At 44.4% G+C, this 24840-nt stretch overlaps 1 protein-coding gene across 4 annotated transcripts in view; it reads right to left on the bottom strand.

Moving 5' to 3' along the window:
- FCHSD2 (FCH and double SH3 domains 2) overlaps window positions 1-24840 on the bottom strand; it is a 434367-nt gene that overhangs the window by 255761 nt on the left and 153766 nt on the right. For all 4 annotated transcript variants that reach the window (XM_082245226.1, XM_082245227.1, XM_082245228.1 and 1 more), the window contains one exon: window positions 19724-19769. In XM_082245226.1, coding sequence (XP_082101352.1) covers window positions 19724-19769 — 46 coding nt within the window. The remainder of the gene's footprint in view (window positions 1-19723; window positions 19770-24840) is intronic.

Raw genomic sequence — 24840 nt, 5'->3', positions numbered from 1 at the left:
CAGCAGGAGAAGATGCAGCGTCCAATGCGCTTCTTTCTTTTTATGTCGGACATGGCGGAATCACGTGACCGGTAGACACCTAAAGGTCACAGTGACAGGGACACCGGGTGACAGGGCTGCTGGGAGAGCCAGAAATAGGAAATTAAAGTGGAAGTGACCACCTGGCTACATTCGGCACCTTTCATGAGAAACATCACAGATATATTTTAGCCTATTGACTTGTGTTGGAAAAGAACCCAAGTTTATTGAGTGAATATAGTGGGGACTTTACACCCACTTATGGGGAGCATTAGAAGGATGAGAGCGCCACAAAGCTTTATTCAGTCCAGTAAGGATTTTATTATTCACAAGTCATCAAAAAGCCATCATGGGTCTAGCAAGGAAGTACACAACATCAGAGCACCACAAACCAAAAATAATCTATTTTTTTCTTCTTTAATATTCAAAGCAATAGTCACCTTGATATAAAAAAAAAAAAAAAAAAGCATACCCTATACTAGTGATGGCAAACCCTGGGCCTATAAAATCCAAGAAACTCATCTGCTCAGCAGACAGCACATCACACACGTGCGGGGTCCAGAAGGACAGCACTCATTCCGGTACCACTAGGGGGTGCTCATCCTAAAAGATGGTCCATCCTAGGGAGGAGGACAGGATGGAGCTGTGAAACTTCACTCCATGCAGTAAAACCCTGTGGTTGAGATGCGCTTTTACCATCCTTCAACTGCTACTCCTTTACCTGGGAAAACAGCAGCCGGTGGTGTATACACGTTGCAAATGTAATTGCTTTGCTTCGCTCCTGCAGTACAAATTGTACCCCCGGGCGTACTTGGCGGGACATACCGCCTGTCAAATGCGACCCCCTTCAAGAGAATAGGGCCACCCCGCAACCGCACACAACACGTGGTAGTCTGGCATTTAGGGGGTTAATACAAGCAGTGAGGATGCAGTACAATGGTTGCTCAAGTTTCATGGATGCGTTAAGATTGGCTGCAGGACAACTTCATTCTTTTGAGCCATTTTTGCAATTAGTTTACTAAACGTAATAGAAATCTTTTCAAGCTGCAGATGATTGCTGTGTGTATGGCTAGCCTAATGGGAAGATTCCTATCACTTGTCCTGCCCTCTAGGTGTGACAACCCACAGATCTGCCAGGACTGCCCTCTGCAATCCTTACCACCCGCCGGGGTAATAAGACACGGCATGAGGAGGTGACCTAGACAGAGCCACACATCTGTCAGGTGACGTTACTTTCGTTTCTCAGATATCAGAGGTCGGTTCCTGGAAAGAAAGCCTTGCAGCGGTAGCAGGATATCCTCACACGAGGTGACAGACAGAACGGGGCTGCTAGACCTGATCTGTACACCAACATCCCACATACTGAGAAAACCACCAACCTCACATGACACAACAATGTACACAATGCTATTTTCTCACGTCTACTTTCCAGATGTTGTTTGAATCACACTTACTACATAGTTACATAGTTACATAGTTAGTGAGGTTGAAAAAAGACATCAGTCCATCCAGTTCAACCTATGATGTGTGTGTGTGTTTGCTGTTAACCGTACATTGTATACCCCTGTATGTTGTGGTCTTTAAGGTGCCCATGTAATAGTTTTTTGAAACTATCAATGCTCCCTGCTGACACCACTGTTTGCGGAAGAGAAATCCACATCCTTACTGCTCTGACAGTGAAGAACCCCCTACGTATTTTAAGGTTAAACCGTCTTTCCTCTAGTTTTAGTGAGTGGCCACGTGTCTTATTGTATCTCCTTTCTCTGAATAGTTTGTTCCTTATGCTCGGGTCGCCAGTACAGTATTTGTACATTGATATCATATCCCCCCTCAATCGTCTTTTCTCCAGAGAGAATAAGTTCAGTGCTTGTAGTCTTTCCTCATAGCTGATGTTCTCCATTCCCCTAATCATTTTTGTTGCCCTTCTCTGGACTTTCTCCAGTTCCAGCACATCCTTCCTGAGGACCGGTGCCCAGAACTGGACAGCATACTCCAGATGTGGTCGGACCAGAGTCTTGTAGAGTGGGAGAATAATCTCTTTATTTCTGGAGTGAATCCCCTTTTTTATACATCCCAGTATTCTGTTGGCTTTGCTTGCAGCGGCTTGGCATTGCATGCCACTGCCAAGCCTGTTGTCTACCAGTACCCCCAGGTCCCTTTCCATCCTAGACTCACCCAGAGGTTCCCCCCCTAGTGAGTAGCTTGCTTTCTGGTTTCTGGCACCCAGGTGCATTACTTTACATTTATCCACATTAAACCTCATCTGCCATGTAGTTGCCCACCCCGTTATTTTGTTCAGGTCCGCTTGCAAGGTTTCCACATCCTGCATAGAAGATATTGGCATGCTTAGTTTAGTATCATCCGCAAACACTGAGATAGTACTAGATATCCCCTCCTCTAGATCATTTATGAATAAATTAAACAGGATTGGCCCCAGGACAGAACCCTGGGGGACCCCACTTTCCACCCCCGCCCAATCCGAGTACTCCCCATTAATCACCACCCTTTGCACTCTCCCCTACTCCTACTACTGTGATCAGTGCCGCCACACATTGAAATCTGTGTGAGGAAAGTGGAGTTTGTATGAGGCGCTGTTTGAGCAGTTTCTCCAAACAAAAAGGGGGATAGTAACCCCTACACAATTGTGTGTGCACTAAAACAAATATCGCAATGATAGGTGAAGTGCTGAAAAAATTAGTGTAGGGGGTGGATTGACATGCACCCCCCAGAAATAAAGTGCACGGACTGCTCATATGAATAAAATCAATAAAATAAAAAGTGCACAAAATGTCATAGATATTTATTGCCTGATGGCAGTGCCAGTGAAAATTTTACAGAAATACAGTTGTAGTGAACAATAGACGCTAAAAATATGACTGACTGTAAATAAAAACACATAGAAACACACTTATCCAATTTTTTAGTATCCTTGTATTATCCTTTTTCTTTAAGTCCTTTTTTTCCCACAAACAGAGCTTTCTTTTGGTGGTATTTGATCACCTGTGCGATTTTTTGATCATGCGCTATAAAGAAAAAAAGAGCGACAATTTTGCAAAAATAACAATATTTTTCAAATTTTTTTCCATGAAATACCCCCCCCCCCCCAAAAAAAAAATGTAAAAATCAAAATTTTTTTAACATTTTGGGCCAATTTTTTTTTACCATATGTTTGGTAAAAAAAAAAAAAAAAAAAAAAAAATCGCAAAAAGCGTATTTTGATTGGTTTGCGCAAAAGTTATTGCGTTTACTAACAAAGGGAAAGATTTTTGTCATTTTTTTTTCTTTAACGCGTAATGGCGGCGATCTGCAATTTTTTTTTTTGCGGTACTGCGACATTGCGGCGGACAGATCGGACCCTTGACTGACATTTTTTACACTTTTGGGGTTACCAGTGACATTTCTACAGTAATCAGTGCTATACATATGCACTGTTACTGTAAAAATGACACTGGCAGTGAAGGAGTTAACTTAATTGGAGAGGGAGGGGTTAAGTGTGTCCCTAGGGGCGTGTTTCTAACTGTGATTGGCTGTGGCTACTGGTGTAAGAACAGAGATGAACAGCCTACATAGTAGAACCATGTGATCTCCATTCTTACACAGGGGAGAATGACAGGCGGCTTTGTTTATATTAGCGCCTACCTTTCTTCCGATGTAAAGGAAGATCGCGAGTGCCCGGCGGACATCAGGTGCGCGGGGGGGGGGGGGGGGGGTCTGTGACCGCACGGGAGCACGCCTCCGGCGGCGCACGCTTGCTCCCCAGAGCCTCACAGGCTAGCGACGTAGCCCTGCGTCGCTTTGCTTGTGAGGGGCTGACCGCCGCAGTAAATAGTCGTGCGGCGGTCAGCAAGCGGTTAAAGGAATTGTATTTGATACTGTATTTTACTTTACATTTTTATTTATTTTATCCAGATGTACACCATCTTTTAGCCATACGCCCATTCTTTTTTATTCTTTTTTAAGCTTCTTTACATGATAACATACCTTTTTATTTACATGTCAATGCACCTCCTTTTAGGCTGCATTCACACTTGAGCGTGGCGTTTTACCGCGTTTTTTACCGCGATTTTACCGCGATTTTCAGGCGTTTTTCATTGACATCTATCAAAAACGCTGGTAATCAGCCCAAAAAGAAGCTCATGTACTTTTTTCAGCTACAGGCGTTTTGCAAAACGCTCAGATGTGAACAGGGGCCATTTAAATGAATGGGGTTTTACTTGTTGGGCGTTTTGGAACGTTTTTTTGAGCGTTTTTGGAGCTGAAAAACACTCAAAAACGCCCAGGTGTGAATGGAGCCTTAAATACATCTTTTATCCTTTTTAGATGTATTTACAACCATTCATGATAATTTATCCATATGTATGGGACTTATCCACATGTACCCTTTTTATATTTAGTTTTATAAAGGTACAGTTTCCGGCCTTTTAGGATACATTCATATTGTATAAATTGTTGAGGTTATTTTTCCATCCTTCTGCACTTTTTTATTTATATTTTTTTATTTTTATCCATATGTACGGCTGGCTTATATAAAAATTTTTATTCTATATTCCCTTCTATTTTTTATTCTACATTCCCTCTTTTTGCTGCATTTTACATGCCAGCATGTGTATTTTAGATGCACAAGAAAAATGATTATTGTCCATTCCTCCAAACTTCTCCAGTGACTATATGTATAAACTTTAAATATGAATGCCCTTCTCCATATAACTACAGTACCTCCCTCCCGAATCATACACCCTATCCTGTTTATACACTATCTCCTTTTTTGTTCTGTATAGTGACTGGGTCCCTTTAAAGAGTACAAGGGAGTGAAACAAAAAGAAGTAAAACTGGACACACACTTCACAACCACATCCTTCAAATGATTTTTATTTGATATCCTCACAAAAAAAAAAGGTTTTCACTTTTGTTTCACTTAGGCTACATTCACACCTGAGCGTAGCGATTTTTACCGCGATTTACAGGCGTTTTTTGTGCAGGCGTTTTTTGATTGAATAGATACCAATGGAAAACGCCTGTAATCTGCCCAAAAAGAAGCTCATGTACTTTGAGCGTTGGGCGTTTTGTAAACAGCGTCAAAACGCTCAGATGTGAACAGGGGCCATTGAAATGAATAGGAATTGTCTTGTTGGGCGTTTTGAGAGCTGATCCTAGAGCAGAAAAACTCCCCAAAAACGCCTAGATGTGAACGGAGCCTTAATTAGAAGCGAAGCAGGCTGCAGCTATGAGGACTTGATCTATAAGAGAGCACATGGCACACATGCATTTTAAAGTTTCGGCAGGGAATAGAATGATGGTAAAGATGTGCAGTTGGGAAGCATTGGATTGTTTATGGCCAAGAATCGGCATTGTTCATATTGCAGTGGTCTAAGGCTGGAAATATTCTGATGGTGAAGAAGGAAGGGAATCTGGGGAAAAAAGTACATCAGGGGACACATAGACTAAATAATTGACCTATTAAGCGAAGGAGGAAAATTACGCTCAAGTCTACAGTCGTTTCTTGTATAATTTGGGTCTACCAGTGGTAGAGGGAAGGGAGGGCTTCTACGTGAACAACGCAGAACGGCCCAGCATCTGATTCCATAGGTTCGTAAAATGTTGTAGATACAGAGCCCCTTTTTCACCAGGAGAGTTTTTAAAGGCCAAGGGAAATATGGCTGCAAAGACCACCTTACTGTAGGTATACAGAGTTGCACCGGTGCCTAACTGCACAACTGGTACCCTTATGAAAGAATTTTCAACCTTAAATTAGAATTGAGGCCTACCCATAAAAGAGGAGTAATCACATTGGTGTTACTGTATGTCTGACTCTTGAAAGTCAGGTAGAGGTCAACCCAAGTCGGACAACTGCTGCTGTTCATCTCAACACCCAATTTTATATCAGCCAATTTATGGGCACTTGGCAGGGGCAAAGACTGCCCGCAATGCATGGATAAACTGCTGCAATGTGAATAATGCCTATGGGCAGCCATGGCCAAACAATCTATGACCTTATAATAAAGGCCAAAGTAAAGCCCCGTACATACGATAAGAAAATCTGAAGGAAAATTTCTTCCGACGACCGATCTGTTGATTTTCAGATTGTTAGTATGGTGCTTTCCACAGCCGACTCCGACTTTTCGGCTGACAAAATCCTGGTGTGCAGGCTATAAAATTTTTGTCGTCCGTAATACAACGTCTGATTTTCGTCTCATTAGTACAGATTCTGACGGAAAAAAATCTTAAGAGCAAGACTAGGCATGCTCAGAGACGAAAGAACACATACAAAGCAATCCAACACATGACATCACTTCTGAAGTAGAATTCTGTCGTACGGGAAAATTTGTATATTCGTAAAAAACCTCTTCATTTTCCACATCAGACTAGCATGCCACAAAAAACGGACGACAGATCGTTCGATAATCTGATCGTGTGTACGGGGATAAGGAATGATCAGTGGTAAAGGCTGCTGATGCACTGATTCCAGCACATGTTCTGGTGTAGGCTTAACCTTGTTGCTGGCACCTTCTGCAACAATTTCAATGAAGGTCCATCAAGTGAAGAGGTGCTTGGTGACACTACAGAACTGTTTTGGCTAGCACCTATGCCCTGACTGATATCTCATGTGGTCATGTCACACGTCAAGTCACGTAACCAAAGAGCACATGAAAGCATTTCTTGCATAGCTCTGAAGTACTGTATGCAACCAGTTGGCAGCAGTAGTTACAGACCAGGCCTTGAAGGAACCCAGCCATGGTTTGGACTGCTCCTACCCCTTTTCAGCAAAAGAGGATAGAAAAACAAACTCTTTGGACTAAAGCCTCGTACACACGCACCGATTGTTGGCCGACCTATCGGCCGTCTTTTGTCCAGTGTTATTGTGTTGGTTGAAATGTGCTCTAGACTGCACACAAATTTTGTCGGCCAACAACAACCAACTTCAGAAGTGATGTCATGTGCTGTTTTACTTTCCGTGTGTTTTTTCTTCTCTGAGCATGCCCAGTCTTGCTCATCACATTTTTGTCGGCCGAAATCTGTACTGACTGACGAACAATCGGCCGTTCTGGTGACGGCCAACAAAAATTTTATAGCATGCACACCAGATTTTGTTCGGCCGAAAAGTCGCAGTCGGTCGTCGGAAGCATCATCATACTAACAAGCCGACAATCGGCCGATCGGACGTTGGCTGAAAATTCACGGCCAACAATCGGTGCGTGTGTACGAGGCTTAACATTTATGGAAAAAGCCTATGTAACAGGGCTGATTACTCCCTATTCTTATCTAAAACGGTGCAGCCACCGTCGGTGGAGTTGCACAGTTCACGGTGGTGAGTCAACATTCTTCAAGGTCCAGCAGAAGTCTCCTCTTCCATCGTTCTCATGCTTGACAACTGTCTGCCTATGACCCTCCAAATTACAAGATAAATAAACCAAAAGAAGAAACAAATAAGCCTCATTAAAGAAAAATTTATATTAGCTGCCCCCACATAAAAAGAATTGCTGCAAGCGCATTTAAAATGGTTTTGGAGTCTAAAACCACCCATGGACTCCCTGACCTGTGACCTTCCCTCCCACATCCAGTGCCAGTTGGTTGCATAGATGTTTCATCAATCTCTCTTGCTTTGCTCCCTTAGCATTTTATCTGCTTGTGTAACCATTCCTTATATTAAACTTCAGTTGATGTGCAAGGGACGATGGTAGAAGAAGGACGACAGTTGAATGTACATAGAGATGTTACTAAAGCAAGCATTACTCCAAATAGCACATACAGAGCAGCAAAAACACAGCGAGAGACCCGGTCCTGTGTACACAACGCAGGATATATAGAAGATTCCTGGTCTGATGACGCAACAAACAGGATGAAAAAATTCATCTCTGTCTCAAATATTTATATCACAAGAAGACTTGGAGAGGACAAACAGAACGGAAAAGCATTCTGGAAAAATAGCTCCAGCAACATGTGACTAACTTTATAGAAATGGCCGTCAGGAAAACAATTCCCGAAATCCCCATCAAGGTTCATATTCTCTGCACACAGCTTCATTACCTCACCAGGCATGGTTCAGCTCTATGCAACCTCCCTCTCCTACTCCAAAGTGTGAAGATAAGGGGATGCAGAGGGTGGTGCAAGAATCTGGGAATGACTGAAATATGAAAAACAGTGCCGCCCTTTGCCCATTCATCGGAATTGCAGACGCTTCTCTTCTCCCTGCAGCCATGGTAAATTTGATGCAGCTGTGACTTTCCCAGTGGTGGGTTGAGCTACGGGACGCGCTACGTGGATGACGTCACTGTGCTGATCGCGTGCATGCATGACATCACCTGCGTTTCTGCGCAGCATGGCGGTCATTTTCAAACTAGCTATAGGCACATGCTACCTACATTGCCAAATTGTTTACTTTGAAGCAGCCGGTTTAAACCTGAACAAATCAGGCATTGCATTTTCATGAGCCTAACCTCTTCTCTGGTGATTTGATATAGACTGATATATATGACTGACACACACACATACAGACACACACACTGACACACACACACACACACACACACACACACTGACACCACACACCCACACACGTGTACGTACAGTGTGTGCGCGTACAGTGTGTGCGCGTACAGTGTGTGTGTGTGTACAGTGTGTGTGTGTGTACGGTGTGTGTGTGTGTGTACAGTGTGTGTGTGTGTGTGTACAGTGTGTGTGTGTGTACAGTGTGTGTGTGTGTGTACAGTGTGTGTGTACAGTGTGTGTGTGTGTGTACAGTGTGTGTGTGTGTGTACAGTGTGTGTGTGTGTGTGTGTACAGTGTGTGTGTGTGTGTACAGTGTGTGTGTGTGTGTGTGTGTGTGTGTGCACAGTGTGTGTGTGTGTGCACAGTGTGTGTGTGTGTGCACAGTGTGTGTGTACAGAGTGTGTGTGTGTACAGAGTGTGTGTGTACAGTGTGTGTGTGTGTGTGTACAGTGTGTGTACAGTGTGTGTACAGTGTGTGTACAGTGTGTGTACAGTGTGTGTACAGTGTGTGTACAGTGTGCGTGTACAGAGTGTGCGTGTACAGTGTGTGTGTGTACAGTGTGTGTGTGTAGTGTGTGTACAGTGTGTGTACAGTGTGTGTACGTGTGTGTGTGTGTGTGTGTGTGTGTGTGTGTGTGTGTACAGTGTGTGTGTGTGTGTACAGTGTGTGTGCACAGTGTGTGTGTGTGCACAGTGTGTGTGTGTGTGTGCACAGTGTGTGTGTGTGTGTGCACAGTGTGTGTGTGTACAGAGTGTGTGTGTACAGAGTGTGTGTGTGTGTGTGTACAGAGTGTGTGTGTACAGTGTGTGTGTGTGTGTGTGTACAGTGTGTGTACAGTGTGTGTACAGTGTGTGTACAGTGTGTGTACAGTGTGTGTACAGTGTGTGTACAGTGTGTGTACAGAGTGTGTGTGTACAGTGTGTGTGTGTAGTGTGTGTACAGTGTGTGTACGTGTGTGTGTGTGTGTGTGTACAGTGTGTGTACGTGTGTGTGTGTGTGTGTGTGTACAGTGTGTGTACAGTGTGTGTACAGTGTGTGTACAGTGTGCGTGTACAGTGTGCGTGTACAGTGTGTACAGCGTGTGCGTGTACAGCGTGTGCGTGTACAGCGTGTGCGTGTACAGCGTGTGCGTGTACAGCGTGTGTAGCTGCTGAATTTTAATCTTTGGAGGGGGAGGCTGAACTCCACTTTAAGAATTATTTTTGAAATGACAGAGTGACTTTAGAAAGATGGGATTTATTACATAAACTGTAGCTTCACATCCTCATACAATCCAGCACTCTATACAAAACACAGACGCTAGCTTTGTGTCGACTCGGATTGCTTTTCTATCATTGATTTCAACATATGTCACAAATCTGCTGACAGGCAAACGCAATTAACACCTACTTTATGAAAGCAAACAAACAGTTACAATCTGTTGAATTGTGACTTCCGTCTAACAGCTATTTAGGAAAACGACAGGAGCCATAAATTAGGTTGGGAAAAAAAAACAAAAAAACAACCTCCTAAATCTAATTCTTGTTGTGTCGTATGTTTCATGAAGATATTTTGTGTTCAGTAAAGAATGATACAGACGGGGCAAAAAAATACAGAAAAAAACCACCTTATCCCTCTCAATCTGAGACTCTCCATTTGCATCGACAGACATATCAAAAGGACCAATATGGAGGCAGAAAGGGGTGGGGCCAATGTCAAATTTGACATGTGAATTCAAGATTTGCACCTGGCTTCCCATGCCTGTATTTTTTGGATCTGCCTAAAGCGTAACTTCACTTTTTTTGAGAAAAAACATTCCCCTCTGGGAGATCTCTGTACATTGCAAGGATTTTAACAAACTTTCCTAACTTTTGTTATTCAAAAGAAATCATTGTTTGTCCCTCTGTGCTGAGTGAGTCAACTGGGAGTGGTTTCATAATTATCTATCAACTGTGGCAGCAGCTGCAGGGCTCTAATGAGGAAATCAGCAGGGCCTGCATCCCTTTAGACGTGTTCCTATTGGGATTATCGCACCAAAAATGACATTTTTGTTGCAGGGGATGCCTAAAATCTGACTTGCATCTTAGGCAGACTTCTGGGAAAATTGGTGAGCCAATCAAAAGCAGGAAATTATGTATCTGGGGTGTGGTCAGTATACATTCTGTGTACAGAACAATGCCAGGTAGCCATATTGTATTGCATTTTTAGAAAATTACAACAGCTGCAGATTCAAAAGGAAAGGTAATTTTTAATACCATTCAATTACAATATGATTTGTGTCACAATTGTATACGCTATATTGTTTGTTTGTTTTTTTATTTGTAATTGTTTTTCCCCATGAAAAAGGAGTTAACCTTTAAGGCCCCGTTCACACTGGGGAGATCCGACTTCCACGGGCGACCTCGGAGCGGCCGGCACGGACTTCATAACATTGAAGTCTATGCAGGTCGCCCAAAGAAGCTCCAGACCCTTTTTCTAAGTCAGAGCGACTTGTGTCGCTCCTATTAGAACGGGTCCACAGCTTCTCTATGCGAGGCGACCTACGGCGACCTGTCAGGCGACCAGGTCTCCTGACAGGTCGCCCCAGTGTGAACGGGGTCTTAAGTTGATTGATTGCTACTTTTCCCTTTTTATCTCTGAGCCCTGCTGTACAGGGAACTGGAAGAGACTAACACCAGGTCGTAGTCGGGCACTTGTACTGCTTGCATGAAAGGAAAATCAGCAAATCACCACCCATTAGTACACCACCCTTCATAAAACACTGAACAGTTAATGCGGTAGTATACTCCTCTATATGACATTTACCTACAGGTAAGCCTATAATAAGGCTTACCTGTAGGTACAATTAATATCTCCTAAACCTGCACAGTTTAGGAGATATTCAACCTGCATTCAACCTTCAGAGCTCCTTGCCGGGCCTTGCCGGAAAGTGAAACTCCCACGCGCATGCACAGGAGTGACGTCATCGTGGCTCCAGCCTTTCACAGCGCCGGAGACGCCGAACCTGGAAGAGACGCCGAGGGAACATGACGGCGCCCTCAGCGTTCTCCAGACGACCTTGTCGGGGCTTCGCTCTAAGGTAAGTATTTCATAATGAGCTAGTATGCGATGCATAACTAGCTCATTATGTCTTTGTCCTACTGGGGTCATGGCAGCTATCTGCTGCCATAACGTCAAAATACAGATGTAAATACATGGTGGGCAATCCGTAAGTGGTTAAATATTGAATTCTCTCTCCTCTAGGTTTTCTGTTACTGGCTGTAGCTGCAACCTTCATGTGATCTCTCCCCCTCCAGCCAAAAACAGCAGATAAACATATTGCCCTTCCATGCTTTATTTAATCATTACTGAACTGTAGACACATGCCCATAATTATATATTATACACAACGCATTCGGCTGTAATTCAGTATTAGAAATATTTCTCCTCCTGCAGCAATCCTAATATCATTCAGTGCTTGTATGGTGTATGTGAGCACATCCCTATCCACAACACAGAAAGAGAGAGCTGCGACATGCTGCTTTACATCGCTAACACGAGCAACAAGGTAGCATAAGAAAAAAAAAAAAAAAAAGTGCAGCGCTTATTAATCAATATCTTAACTATAATGGTGGAACCCTGAAATGTATGGTAATCTCAATAAACTTCATTACCACCACAATACCGGTGTCTGTAAAATGTAACTTCACATATAATAAATTACACATCAAACATAAAAAATTAAACTTAGCAGGGATGGTGGAAACCCCTTGTATAGATATTTTCCATACACGGGATATGTGATTTCTGCCGGCTGGCTCGAACCGTTAGGCCCCTTTCACACATGGAGTCTGTCGGACGGACTCCACTTTTCTCAGCGGGGGATCAATCCGCCGATGAGAAGGAGCAGGAGGATGACAGCTGTTCTCTGTGCTGTGTGCGGAGACAGAGCTGTCAGGTCCCCATGCATCTCTATGGGGGAATCGGATGGGAACGGACCGTGTGTCCGTTCTCATCCGATCCCATCCGCTGGATAGATGGAAAATAGGGTTTCCATCCGTCCAGATTTGACGGATTGGATCGGGTGTCAAGGGACATGTCTCTGCTGAAATCCGATGCCCCATAGAGATGCATGGGGCATCCGTTCAGATCCGCCAAAAAAACTGACAGGCAGATCTGAACGGTCCGCCTGTGTGAAAGGGGCCTTAATGGGCAGGCTGAATAATACCAAGTTGATAGATCAATAAAACTTGGGTACAACCAGCCTGCAGGATTCTCTTGAATTATCGCTAGCGGCTGCTATACCTGCTAGCAATATTCACCATCATCACTGTGGACAGCTTCCCCGACACTTGAAATTTGCGCGAACGCATATGCTCGAAAATGCATGCGAATGCGCAAATTTCAATTAGACAAATATGCCTGAAAAAGGAGATGCTCAAACAGGAGTATGGTGTGTAAGAGGCCTTAATGTCACTGGTCCCTCCAAAAGTGTCAAAAATGTCAGTTTAGGGGTCTGATATGTCTGCCGCAAAATGGGGTAATCCTCTAAAGCCACATGTGTCAACCACAAGGCCCGCAAGAGTCTAATGTGGCCCACCAGGCTTCGTCATGTGGTCCTCGCACCCAGTCTTTAAATCCCAGCAGTTTAAATGTGGCAGAACTCCATTCTGCCACCTCCAGCATTCACCCTTCACTCCTCATTGTCACTTGTAAACTTGCGTTTACAAGGGACAGTACTGCTCTCAGTGGCTCCTTGAACGAATAGATTCCTGCATGCACTCAAAGCAGGGTCTGATCTCTAGAATCAGAGAGAGAACGACTTCCCGCAAGCTGAGGCAGAGTCGCCTACAGAGGAAGGTACTAGAGCCAGGCAAAATGAAGAGAGAGATGCGAGGAAGCAGCATGATCCTGAACCCTGCACTCTGCACATAGCGTGATCCTGGACCCTGCACTCAGCGTGATCCTGGACACTGCACCCTGCCTGATCCCTGACCATGCACTCTGCATGCAGTGTGATCCTGGACACTGCACCCTGCCTGATCCCTGACCATGCACTCTGCATGCAGTGTGATCCTGGACACCTGCTAGCAATATTCACCATCATCACTGTGGACAGCTTCCCCGACACTTGAAATTTGCGCGAACGCATATGCTCGAAAATGCATGCGAATGCGCAAATTTCAATTAGACAAATATGCCTGAAAAAGGAGATGCTCAAACAGGAGTATGGTGTGTAAGAGGCCTTAATGTCACTGGTCCCTCCAAAAGTGTCAAAAATGTCAGTTTAGGGGTCTGATATGTCTGCCGCAATGTCGCAGTCCCGCCAAAAATCGCTGATCGCTGCCATTACTAATAAAAAATATAAAAAGTCCATAAATCTATCCCATAGCTTGTAAACACTAGAATTTTTGCGCAAAGCAATTATATGCTTTTTGGGATTTTAGTTTACCAAAAATATGTAGCAGAATACAAATTGGCCTAAACTGATCAAAAAAATTTAGATTTTTAAAAAAAAAAAAATTTAGATTTTTAAAAAAAAAAAATTTAGATTTTTAAAAAAAAAAAAATTTATTGGGAATGTTTTAGAGCAGAAAGTAGAAAATATTGGTGTTTTTTCAAAATTGACGCTCTTTTTTTGTTTATAGCACAAAAAAAAAAATTAAATTAAAATATATAAATAAAAAAAAAAAAAAAAAAAAAAAAAAAAAAAAATCGCAGAGGCGATCAAATACCACCAAAATAAAGCTCTATTTGTGGGAAAAAAAGGACATCACTTTTATTTGGGTACAGCATCGCACGACCGCGCAATTGTCAGTTAAAGCAACGCAGTGCGGAATCGCAAAAAATGGCCTGGTCATTAAGGGGGCAAACCTTCCGGAGCTGAAGTGGTTAACAAGCAACTCAAAGCAAATCCCATAATCAGCACTGAGACTGCAAAGTAAGAGTAAAATCTTTGTACACAGGCACAGATGCAAAATGGCCTTTTCTAAACAGCCAAGACTGGCACGTGAAGCTGGCGTTTATTTCCCTATTTCCTGGCCTGCGACGCCGACACTTTCTCATGAAGCAATCAGCGGAGCGGCACAATCGCCACTCAGATGCCGAACAAAGAGCCAATCTCACAGCGCTCATAGGTATTCATTGCAGCATCCAGGAAGCACTATCCCCCTGCAGTGTAGATCAACAAGGCTCCCCTTTATAAAAGGCTCGTGGAGCAGGCGAGGAACGCCGGCCAACGCTGATGAATGCGGCCAGGGCTCAAACAAACAGCTGCTGCTTAACGTGGCACGGAGACAAGGGCCCGAATACAGAGAGGCCCAGACATACACAGGGCTCACACTCAATAACTTTCTCAGGACTTTCTATGGGTGGAGAGGAAATAAGAAAAAAGCTAAAAATGAGAAGAGGTATGAAGAGTAAGAAAAAACTGAAATGATAAAAAATAGAAATTCAAAAAGGGGATTTAAAAAGGAAAACAAACTCAATAACAGAAAGGGGGGAAAAATGACAACATAAAGACACAAAAGGAAAGTGAGGGATAAAAGGACAACAAAAGACAGAAAGGGTCAGAGTAAAATGGAGAAGGCGATCATAAATAGGAAGAGCAAGAAAAGGAGACAAAAGGCCAGAAAACTGTAAAAGAAAGGCAAAGGGAAAAAAGGACAAATGGTAAAAGAGAAAAGAAAGCCCAATTAAAGGGAAAAAAAAAAAACCTAAAAATATAAAAATTAGAAAGTGAAATTGAAGAGAAAAAGATTTAGGTAAAGTGTTAAAAGAAAGAAAATTGAGAGCAAGCAAAAAAAGAAATGTAAATTATTTTTGACCAAACATTTATGGACCCCTGAGACAAATAAAATATACTATAAGGCCGAAAATGTGTGGACAACCCTCCAAATGAATGACTTCTGGTGTTTTGAGTGACGTACTGTCAGTGGTGTATTTTGGTTTTGTGCTGCCCTAGGCAAAACTAAAATTGGGCGCCCCCCTCCTTTGTAAATTTGCCCCACTCCTTTTTTAACGGATGTGACTCCTTCCAAAATTGAAGGACTACAAGTCCCAGCATGAACCCCTGAGATCTCACAAGAGGGGGTGGGTGAGGGAGAGAGGGGGGAAGAGAGGGGGTGAATGAAAGAGGGGGGGGAGAGAGAGGGGGGATGAAAGAGAGGGAGGGGGTCAAAGAGTGAGAGAGAGGATGAGAGAGAGGGGATGAGCGAGAGAGAGGAGGGATGAGAGAAAGAGGGGGAGAGAGGGGGGATGAGAGAGCGGGGATGATAGAGAGAGGGGGGATGATAGAGAGAGGGGGGATGAGAGAGAGAGAGAGAGAGAGAGAGAGAGAGAAAGCGAGGGGGGATAAGAGAGAGAGAGAGAGAGAGAGAGAGAGAGAGAGAGGGGTGAGAGAGAGAGAGAGAGGGGTGAGAGAGAGAGAGAGAGGGGGGAGAGAGAGAGGGAGGTGAGAGAGAGGGAGAAAGACAGGAGGGGTGTGAGAGAGAGAGAGAGAGAGAGAGAGAGAGAGAGAGAGGGGGGGTGAGAGAGGGGGGTGAGAGAGGCGGCTCTAGCAACCAGTGGCCAATAAAGTCTCAGGTGGAGGGGGGGGGGGCGACTTTTTTGCTGCCCCCCTGCAAAGTGCCGCCCTAGGCCTGGGCCTTGTTGGCCTAGGCCAAAATACAGCACTGCGTACTGTCAGGCTCCATGTACAGTACCTTAAAAAACTGCTCCTAGTAGCTCCTTTTGAGCATTTTTTTTCTGCTACTTGAAACAAAGTCTTATCCTATGTGTCCATGCACACTATTTTAGTCTAGAAGCATTTTTGAAGCTTCAGCTTACAGGAGCAGAACATTTTTTTTTTTTTAATTGTGTTTTTGGGAGTGATTTGCTAGCAGAAAAAAAAAAAAAAAAACGCCCATAACCGCTACTAACTGTTGGTTTTCAGTGTTTTTTTTCTTAGGCCCCTTTCACATGAGCGGATTCGCCCAAAGGACTCAGTTTTGCTCAGCGGGGATCGATCCGCTGAGCAGGCGGATGACCGCTCCGTCTCCGCTTACTTTGCAGATACAGAGCTGTCAGAGCCCTGCTCTCCTCTATGGGAGATCGGATGAGAATGGAACGCCTGACCGTTTTCATCCAATCTGATCCTCCAGATGGATGGAAAATAGGGTTTCCATGCGTCCGGATTTCACAGACAGAATCGGATAGCGGCGGGTGTCAGCAGAGAGGTCTCCGTTCACATCCGCTGCTCCATAGGGCTGCATGGAGCTTCCGATCAGGTCCGCCTGAAAAACTGACAGGTCGGAAAGCCCGTGTGAAAGGGGCCTTTAGGAGGAACTGCACAGACAAAAGGGAATGAATCACTTTACAGGGAAACCCCAATAAACACTAACGCTCCTAAATGCTGCTAAAAGCCGGCACAAAAACATTAATTATGAGCGTTTTTCTGCCATTTTTTAAGCTTGTAGTGTGCATGGAGCCTCAATACTACTTCATACAAAGACATTTTAGCTCAGCCTTTTTCAACCTTTTCAATGCAGAGGGACCCTTGAAATAAGCTTCCAGTCTCGGGGACTCCCTGCTAAAAATGACTACATTACAATTTAAGATACTACTACTGGGAAGAATTACGTCTTAAAGATAGCTAAAAAGAGTAATGGTGTCAGTGGGAACTTATCTGGAGGAACTGTAGGATTCCATGGAACCCAGGTTGAAAAACCCCATGACAATCGTGGGCTTCCATCTTTGTAGTAACAGTTTGGTAGAAGGTCCTTTTTCTGTTCCAGCATGGCTATGCCCCCTTTCACAGATCCAGCTCCATAAAGACATGGTTTGATTAGTTGGGTGTGGAGGAGCTAGAGTGTTCTACATAGAGCCCTGACCTCTACCCTACTGAACACCTTTGGGTTGAATTAGAAATGCAGACTGTCAGGTGTCCACAAAAGTTTGGCCATATAGTGCAAATAGAAAGAATTACTGAAGGTATAGCAAGGAAATGAACAAAAGAAAATGAGAAGCTATAGAGATAAAAGTAAAATTCAGGTAAGGGAAGATGCAAAATTAGGAAAATGGGGTAATCCTCTAAAGCCACATGTGTCAACCACAAGGCCCGCAAGAGTCTAATGTGGCCCACCAGGCTTCGTCATGTGGTCCTCGCACCCAGTCTTTAAATCCCAGCAGTTTAAATGTGGCAGAACTCCATTCTGCCACCTCCAGCATTCACCCTTCACTCCTCATTGTCACTTGTAAACTTGCGTTTACAAGGGACAGTACTGCTCTCAGTGGCTCCTTGAACGAATAGATTCCTGCATGCACTCAAAGCAGGGTCTGATCTCTAGAATCAGAGAGAGAACGACTTCCCGCAAGCTGAGGCAGAGTCGCCTACAGAGGAAGGTACTAGAGCCAGGCAAAATGAAGAGAGAGATGCGAGGAAGCAGCATGATCCTGAACCCTGCACTCTGCACATAGCGTGATCCTGGACCCTGCACTCAGCGTGATCCTGGACACTGCACCCTGCCTGATCCCTGACCATGCACTCTGCATGCAGTGTGATCCTGGACACTGCACCCTGCCTGATCCCAGACCATGCACTCTGCATGCAGTGTGATCCTGGACACTGCACCCTGCCTGATCCCTGACCATGCACTCTGCATGCAGTGTGATCCTGGACAATGCCTGATCCCAGACCATGCACTCTGCATGCAGTGTGATCCTGGACACTGCACCCTGCCTGATCCCAGACCATGCACTCTGCATGCAGTGTGATCCTGGACACTGCACCCTGCCTGATCCCTGACCATGCACTCTGCATGCAGTGTGATCCTGGACACTGCCTGATCCCAGACCATGCACTCTGCATGCAGTGTGATCCTGGACACTGCACCCTGCCTGATCCCAGACCATGCACTCTGCATGCAGTGTGATCCTGGAGCCCGCACTACGTACGCAGTGTAATCCTGGACTCTGCACTATGTACGCAGACGCATCCCAGATACAACCAGCCCTTTCAGGGCAAACGTACTGCTGATATAGCCCACGATGAAACTGAGCCGGTCACCCCTGCTCTAAGCAATAGTAATATAAATTGGAATTTACCAAACAATCATTTGTCAGTGATGGTAAAAAGGTATACATACAATGAACTTAAATTGCGTTACAGGGTGACTTCATCTTACATTTACATGATAATATTTCATAAGCACACAATATATTCCAATGGGCAGTTAATTAGGTACACCATGTCAGGTGTGAACATAGATATTTGGTCAGAACTGATGCCACATGGCTGGTTCATTCTATTCAAAAAGTGCCAAAAAGACTTTCTGAAATCCAGACTGGAGACTGAGGAAAATAGGGTAAAAGGTTGCCATCATGGGTTTTGTCGGGCTAGCCATAGCCGCGGTCTCATAAAAACACCGCTCCTCCCAGGTCAATATGAGAATAGCAGTTAAAGAGATAATAGTGCAACAAAACATCCATTGTAAGAAGCATTCCTGGAAGCGAACTCAGCAGCATGCACCTTGATCTCAATTGCTCATTGTGAACAAAATTCCAACAGCAAGTTAGTAATACTGAAGGCTGGATATGGACAAGTATAAACTTTTACGTAACATCCACCATGTTATGTTTGTAGGGTCCGTGCTTTGTGTGAATGGTACACCGTGGATCCATCCGGCTATCCATAGAACATCGACTGTGTGATTTCAAGGAAAATGCAAAAATCCAAAGTTTCGCTGGAAAGTAACATTACACTGCTCCAAAAATCTAATCTTTGTTGAAGAACAAGTAGGCAATCCTATATCCAACCACCTTCAAAAAAAAAAAAGACATATCCCACCAGGACAGTTTGCCAAGCCAAGAGCCTCTTTATTTCCAAATGGTTCTAGGTTCCTGGAACATGATCTTGTTCTTCTCCATAGTAGATCAACCCTGCTTCAATGGTTATTCCCATAAAGGTGACACAAAATGGGCCACTTGCAAATAACGTTGCATAATCCGAAATGCAGTGACCACAGAATTCCAGCACTTAAGCAATAGAATCGAATCTGTAATCACCATCTTTGGAAACCAGTAAAGTCCATATGTGATCTGATTGAGGCCAGGGTGGAAGTTAAAGCCAAGTTCAGCCTTGTACAGGGTGTACCTAACTAACTGGTCATTGAGTTTACATTCGGTGTAGGCAACCTCAGCACTCCAAATGGTAATTAGCAATGCAAAAAACATTGATTGAACATGTTTGGACCCAATTTAATACGAGGTATCTGAGCTTACCTGAGCATATTCTCTTTCCACTGCAGCCTTCTTCTGACTGAAAGTTCTACGGAAAACAGAAAATAACACTTAGCAAGTTTACATTAAAACTCCTATTAAAACAAATTTTACATTTCCCTCTGACAATGTCCTGCGCAGCCACACATTCCACAAAGAACCCCTTTATTTTCTTGATGAAAACTGAAGCCGACCTCTCTCCCTTCAAATAAATGTTACAAAATTGAAAATTTTACTGAAAGAGTAATAGATAGGGTGGTATTAACTACCAGGAGCGGCTTTAAAGTGAACCTGTGCTAGGCTCGTGCAGGGCAAAGCAACAGGCTCACTGAAGTTCCACCCACCCAGGAGAACATAGAACCAATGCTTTCATTCGTACACCATTTGGTTCAACCAAGAGTAGCATTTTTTAAACAGAGATAAGCTCTACCTTTCAGTCTACATGGCCACACCTTGTCTGCTCAATGGCTGGGTTCCTGTACGCACATTCAAACCATCCAAGAACGATAAAAATAAAAATACCAGAGCCTTTACCATAAACTTCAGATAGATACTTTATTGGCAGACAGGAGAACGGCAAAGCATTTTGTCCGAAAAGCCTTGGGCCCCTTTCACATGGGGCGGACTCTGTAAAACACATCTGCCTGCTTAGCGGGGAATCTCCCCACTGATCCCCAGGCAGATGACAGGTCCATGTCTGCTTTTGGTAGATAAGATCCGAAGCCGGTGGGTATTAGCGGACACATGTGCGCTGACATCCTTCGCTCCATAGAACACAATGGCTAGTCTGATCAGGTTCGCCTGAAAGACTTACAGGCAGACCTGATCTGATCACCCCTGTGTGTCGCTATGGAAATTTAGTTGATTTTATAGTATATTTGTTAGATTGCATAGTCCGATTTCAAGACCATGTGCTTTTTTTCTTACAAGCTAGGCCTCACCTTTTGATATCCAAATGAACCAGTCAGACTAGTTAATGAGCTAAGCAGCGGAAGCTCTATGCAGGATATGATGCAACAGGAAGTATGGGGGAGGATTTAGGACTTTTTGAAACAAGCATGTGGAGAAACAAAGAATTGGTTTTGGGAGACAAAGCAAAACACCCTGTAAAACCGGCCTTAGCCCTAGTTATGTGTAAGCACACCCAACTTTTAAAGGATAAGTTCACCTTTGGAAACATGTTACATGTTCCACCCGTTTTTAGGTCTTACATCGATCCCCTGCTGAGCAAAAAGAGTCCACTGGGCAGAAAGCCCATGTGAAAGGACCCTAAAACAAGTTTCGTCAGCCACCACAGCAGAAAGCTTGTATTACTCAGACAGCTTGTAATAGACTACGAGGTCGCTAATGAGCACCCTTGTAGACCATAAGGAATAAAAATAGTTATTGTTGATTGAGATAGTTTAGTTCCGCTTTAAGACCCTTCAGAAAAGTCACTTCCAGGATTATCAATTTAATGGTCCCTTGCTCTGCTCTTTCGCTTCTCCCATTAGCCCCTTTAGTCACGTCAAGACAATGGAATCAGAAAGGGAACCACTGAGCACCATGGAGGACAAATAACCCAACACTCTTGGACATTGCAGTTTCTTAACTGTCTTTAGGTGGACAGTTTTCTTTACAGCAATATTTGGCAAGAAGGACAGCTGGAGAGGCATTTACAATCTGCTGTTCAGGAATACCTCTTATTTGGAATTTGATTCTAGCTGAAGATCACCTTCTTTCCCTTCGTACCTCAAATCTGTACATTAAGGCTCCATGTACACGGGACGCTGGAAATGGCCGTTTAGGAGCAGTTGGGCGTTTTTTTCAGAAGCCCCTGAACCCATCTACATTTTATCTTATCTGTCCATGTACACCAGGTCGTTTACAGTCATTTGCAGGCAGTTGCGTTCAGGGACTGTTTTTAGAACGCAATTATTTGCGTTCGAACGTGTGCTTCCCGGCGTTTCAAACGCACAAACGCGTCTGAACGCGTCCGAACGCGATGACCCGCGTTTAGCGTTCGCGTTTTTCCATTTTAAAGGGGAATCATTTTTTTGACCTCTAGGAACGCTTCTAAACGCAAACGCCCGCTAAACGCGGGTACAAACGCGACCGAACGGACGTTTCAAACGTCCTAAAAATTCCAGCATTCAAAGGGACTTAACAACGTCCCGTGTACATGGAGCCTTAAAGCTCCTCCACTGTCTCCTGAAGTTTTATTGCTCAGACCGTGTACCTTTTGTTTCTCTCCCTCTATCTTTCAAAAATCTTTTGTAAGCAAGGTCTTTGGAATTTGACAAAGTAAGGTAAATGTGAGCCCTTTCACACTGGTTCACTTCAAAACTGCCAGTAAAAGTGTTTTTGCAGTGTTTTTGAGGTGCCTGTTTTTAAAGGACAGGTGACTCAAACTGCTCCAAAAATTCTGTGGGGCATATTGGAGGTGCTTTTGAGGCATTTTAGAGGTGCTTTTGAGGTGCTTCCCATTCATTTCAATGGAAAGGGGCGTTTTTGGGGCCCTTTTTTTAGCTCTCAAAACATGCTCCAAAGATGTTGAATGCAGGATTTTTTTCAATGCACTGCCCCAATGTGAGAGGATTCATTGATTTTAATGGGAAGCATTTTTCTTAAAGCGGAGTTCCGGCCTCAAATACCTTTAACTAAAAATACCCCTATAATACTAATCCATCGCCCTTTACAGAACCGCTATTCTCATACTTACAAGGTGTACAGTATTGGATTTTAGTCAAAATCTTACTTTTAAAAATGATGTCTGGGCGCGGCCATCTTGGATGTGGGCTTTTGAAGCCACAGTGTAATCTGCTGTGCCCTTCTTCCTGATTCCAGGGAGTGTTCTGGGATTCCAGCCTCCTGGGAGTGATGACAAACAGCTCCCAGGATGCAATGCAAAGGCGGAAGTGATGTCGGTGGCCGTGGCCACAGAGGGGGGAGAAGGAGGAAGTACAATCAAAAATGCCCTGAAAATAAGGCAAGGGACCCCCGAAAAAAATTGAAAATGCCCAATTATTGATCAGCATAGCGAGCACTCCAGGAATCACTAAAGTTGCAAAATAGGCCGGAACTTTGCTTTAAGCTTTTCAGGCGTTTTTTTTTTTTTTTTACGCAAAAGCGCTTGAAAAACTCCTCAGTGTGAAAGGGCTCTAAAAGTAGAATCATGACCTTCTACTTCCAACTGGTTATCCCTTTCTTGATGCACCCCAGAATTCTATTTGTTTTCCTCACTATTTGCTTAGCCATAAAACTCCGGTCAGTGGGTTAGGGATGAGGAGCCTGTACTCCGATGAACTTGTAAGGGGTCCAAAGGACACTATTCCTAGTTCTCTACATGCTGGGAGGACTGCGACTATCCACTCAGCAGGCAAAATTCTGGCTCTGCTTCTCCAAATCTCCAGCAGAGCAAATTTTCAGAATTTTGGTAATTCCTTGAGGAAATAGGCAGGATATTAAAAGCGAAGCGTGCCAGGACTGCAGCAGCCAGAGAAAAGTACAAGAACTCATATGTGGCACAGCATGAAGTTCAACAAGGGAAGCATTAAAAAGCAAGGAAAATAATGAACATGCTCATTATGCTGATGGTGGAATTTATCAGGAGGGGCATTATTCTGTTTTTCTGTTATTTAGTCAGGTAACAAAATCCAGCGCAGGCCACCCCTCAACAGCATGGCTTAAACAACGGCACACGGATGTGTCCTAACACGCTCTGCACACACTAATCTGTCATGGAATCCAACACTTCCTATAGAATACGATCTGCCGCTACAGCAAACAGAGACCCTGTCACACGACAGCTCATACACCTGCGGGGTCACCCAGCACCATAACATGCAGGAAATTCCTGTGGAGAATAGATATTTCCTCACACAAAAAAAAAGAAAACCAATCCATCATCCATATAGAACTTTAGCAGATTTCAAAGAAGACGTGTTTTTGAAGGTATAGGCCACTGAGCCATCGCCCTACCCCTGGCTTTACTATCTTGAATTTCGCTGGCCTGCAATAACCACAGGGCCCCGTACAGCCTACCTGACAGCCCTCCCTCCCGATAGTGGCGCGCAAGTACATACCAAGACGTTTTCTTTCTTTAAAGAATTTAAAATTATTTATTTTCACAATTTTTTTTTTTTTTAAACTTCACCTGGCTTTGGTGAAAAACTGGGGGTCAGATGTCTCACATTTGAGACCGAGAAAGAGACTAAGGTCACAGGTGCAGTCGCTCTTTTCACCGCAGCCTCAGCTGCACTGAAGATGAATGAATAGGAAGCACTCTGAGGCTTACTGTCCACTCACAAACTAAACATAGTTTACTATGCTTCAGTGATGAATGGAAACCGGAGCGATCGGAACTGATCAATCACTGTGTCCATTAAAGCGGAGTTCCACCCAAAAGTGGAACTTCCGCTTTAGGTATTCTAACCCCCGACATGCCACATTTGGCATGTCATTTTTTTTGGGGGGGGGAGCGGGTACCTAGTTTTGACAGGTACCCGCTCCCACTTCCGCTCAGGGCGCCCTGAACAGAAGTTCTCCTCTCCCCCTCCCTGCAATCTTCTTGGACATGTCAGAGGTCCCAGAAGATTGCCGGCCAATCAAGACGCGCAGCGCGACTCGCGCATGCGCAGTGGGTACCCGGCTGTGAAGCCGCAAACTATCACAGCCGGGTGCCCAAAGCAGTGATGCCGGCGCCGCCGAGACCAGAGGGAGAGGATCGAGGCTGGAACTCCGCTTTAAGAAAGGGAAGGGGCCAGTAAACAGGACTCATTTACCAGCCCTCCATCCTGAAAAACAATCCTCCAGTGTGAGCGCAGCAGCTGCTAGTAGGAAAGGAGGGAAGCCAGCAGTGCTGCGGGGGGCACATGGGGGGGGCTTAGACAGGGGGGTACGCAGATACTGGAACAGATCTCCCTGCAGTGCAGCCAAAGGGAGAAAGAGGAGAAGCTGGAAGCCCTGAAGGGGGAGGCACAAGGCAAAAAGGCAGTACAGTTGGCTCTCCTGTCTGGTTGGTGCCTGGGCCCCATCAGTTTAAAAGGACGGGAGGAATAGCTGTACTGCCTTATCAGTGGCCCTGAGCATGAGCATATTGGGTATCCAGACACCTTATTAGTAGGGATGAGCTCAGGTGT

The sequence above is a fragment of the Pelophylax lessonae genome, assembly GCF_965119305.1.
Source record: "Pelophylax lessonae genome assembly, chromosome: 2".
Taxonomy (NCBI): Eukaryota; Metazoa; Chordata; class Amphibia; order Anura; family Ranidae; genus Pelophylax; species Pelophylax lessonae.
The sequence above is the reverse complement of the archived record's forward strand: the minus strand, read 5'-3'. Positions and strand labels throughout refer to the sequence as shown.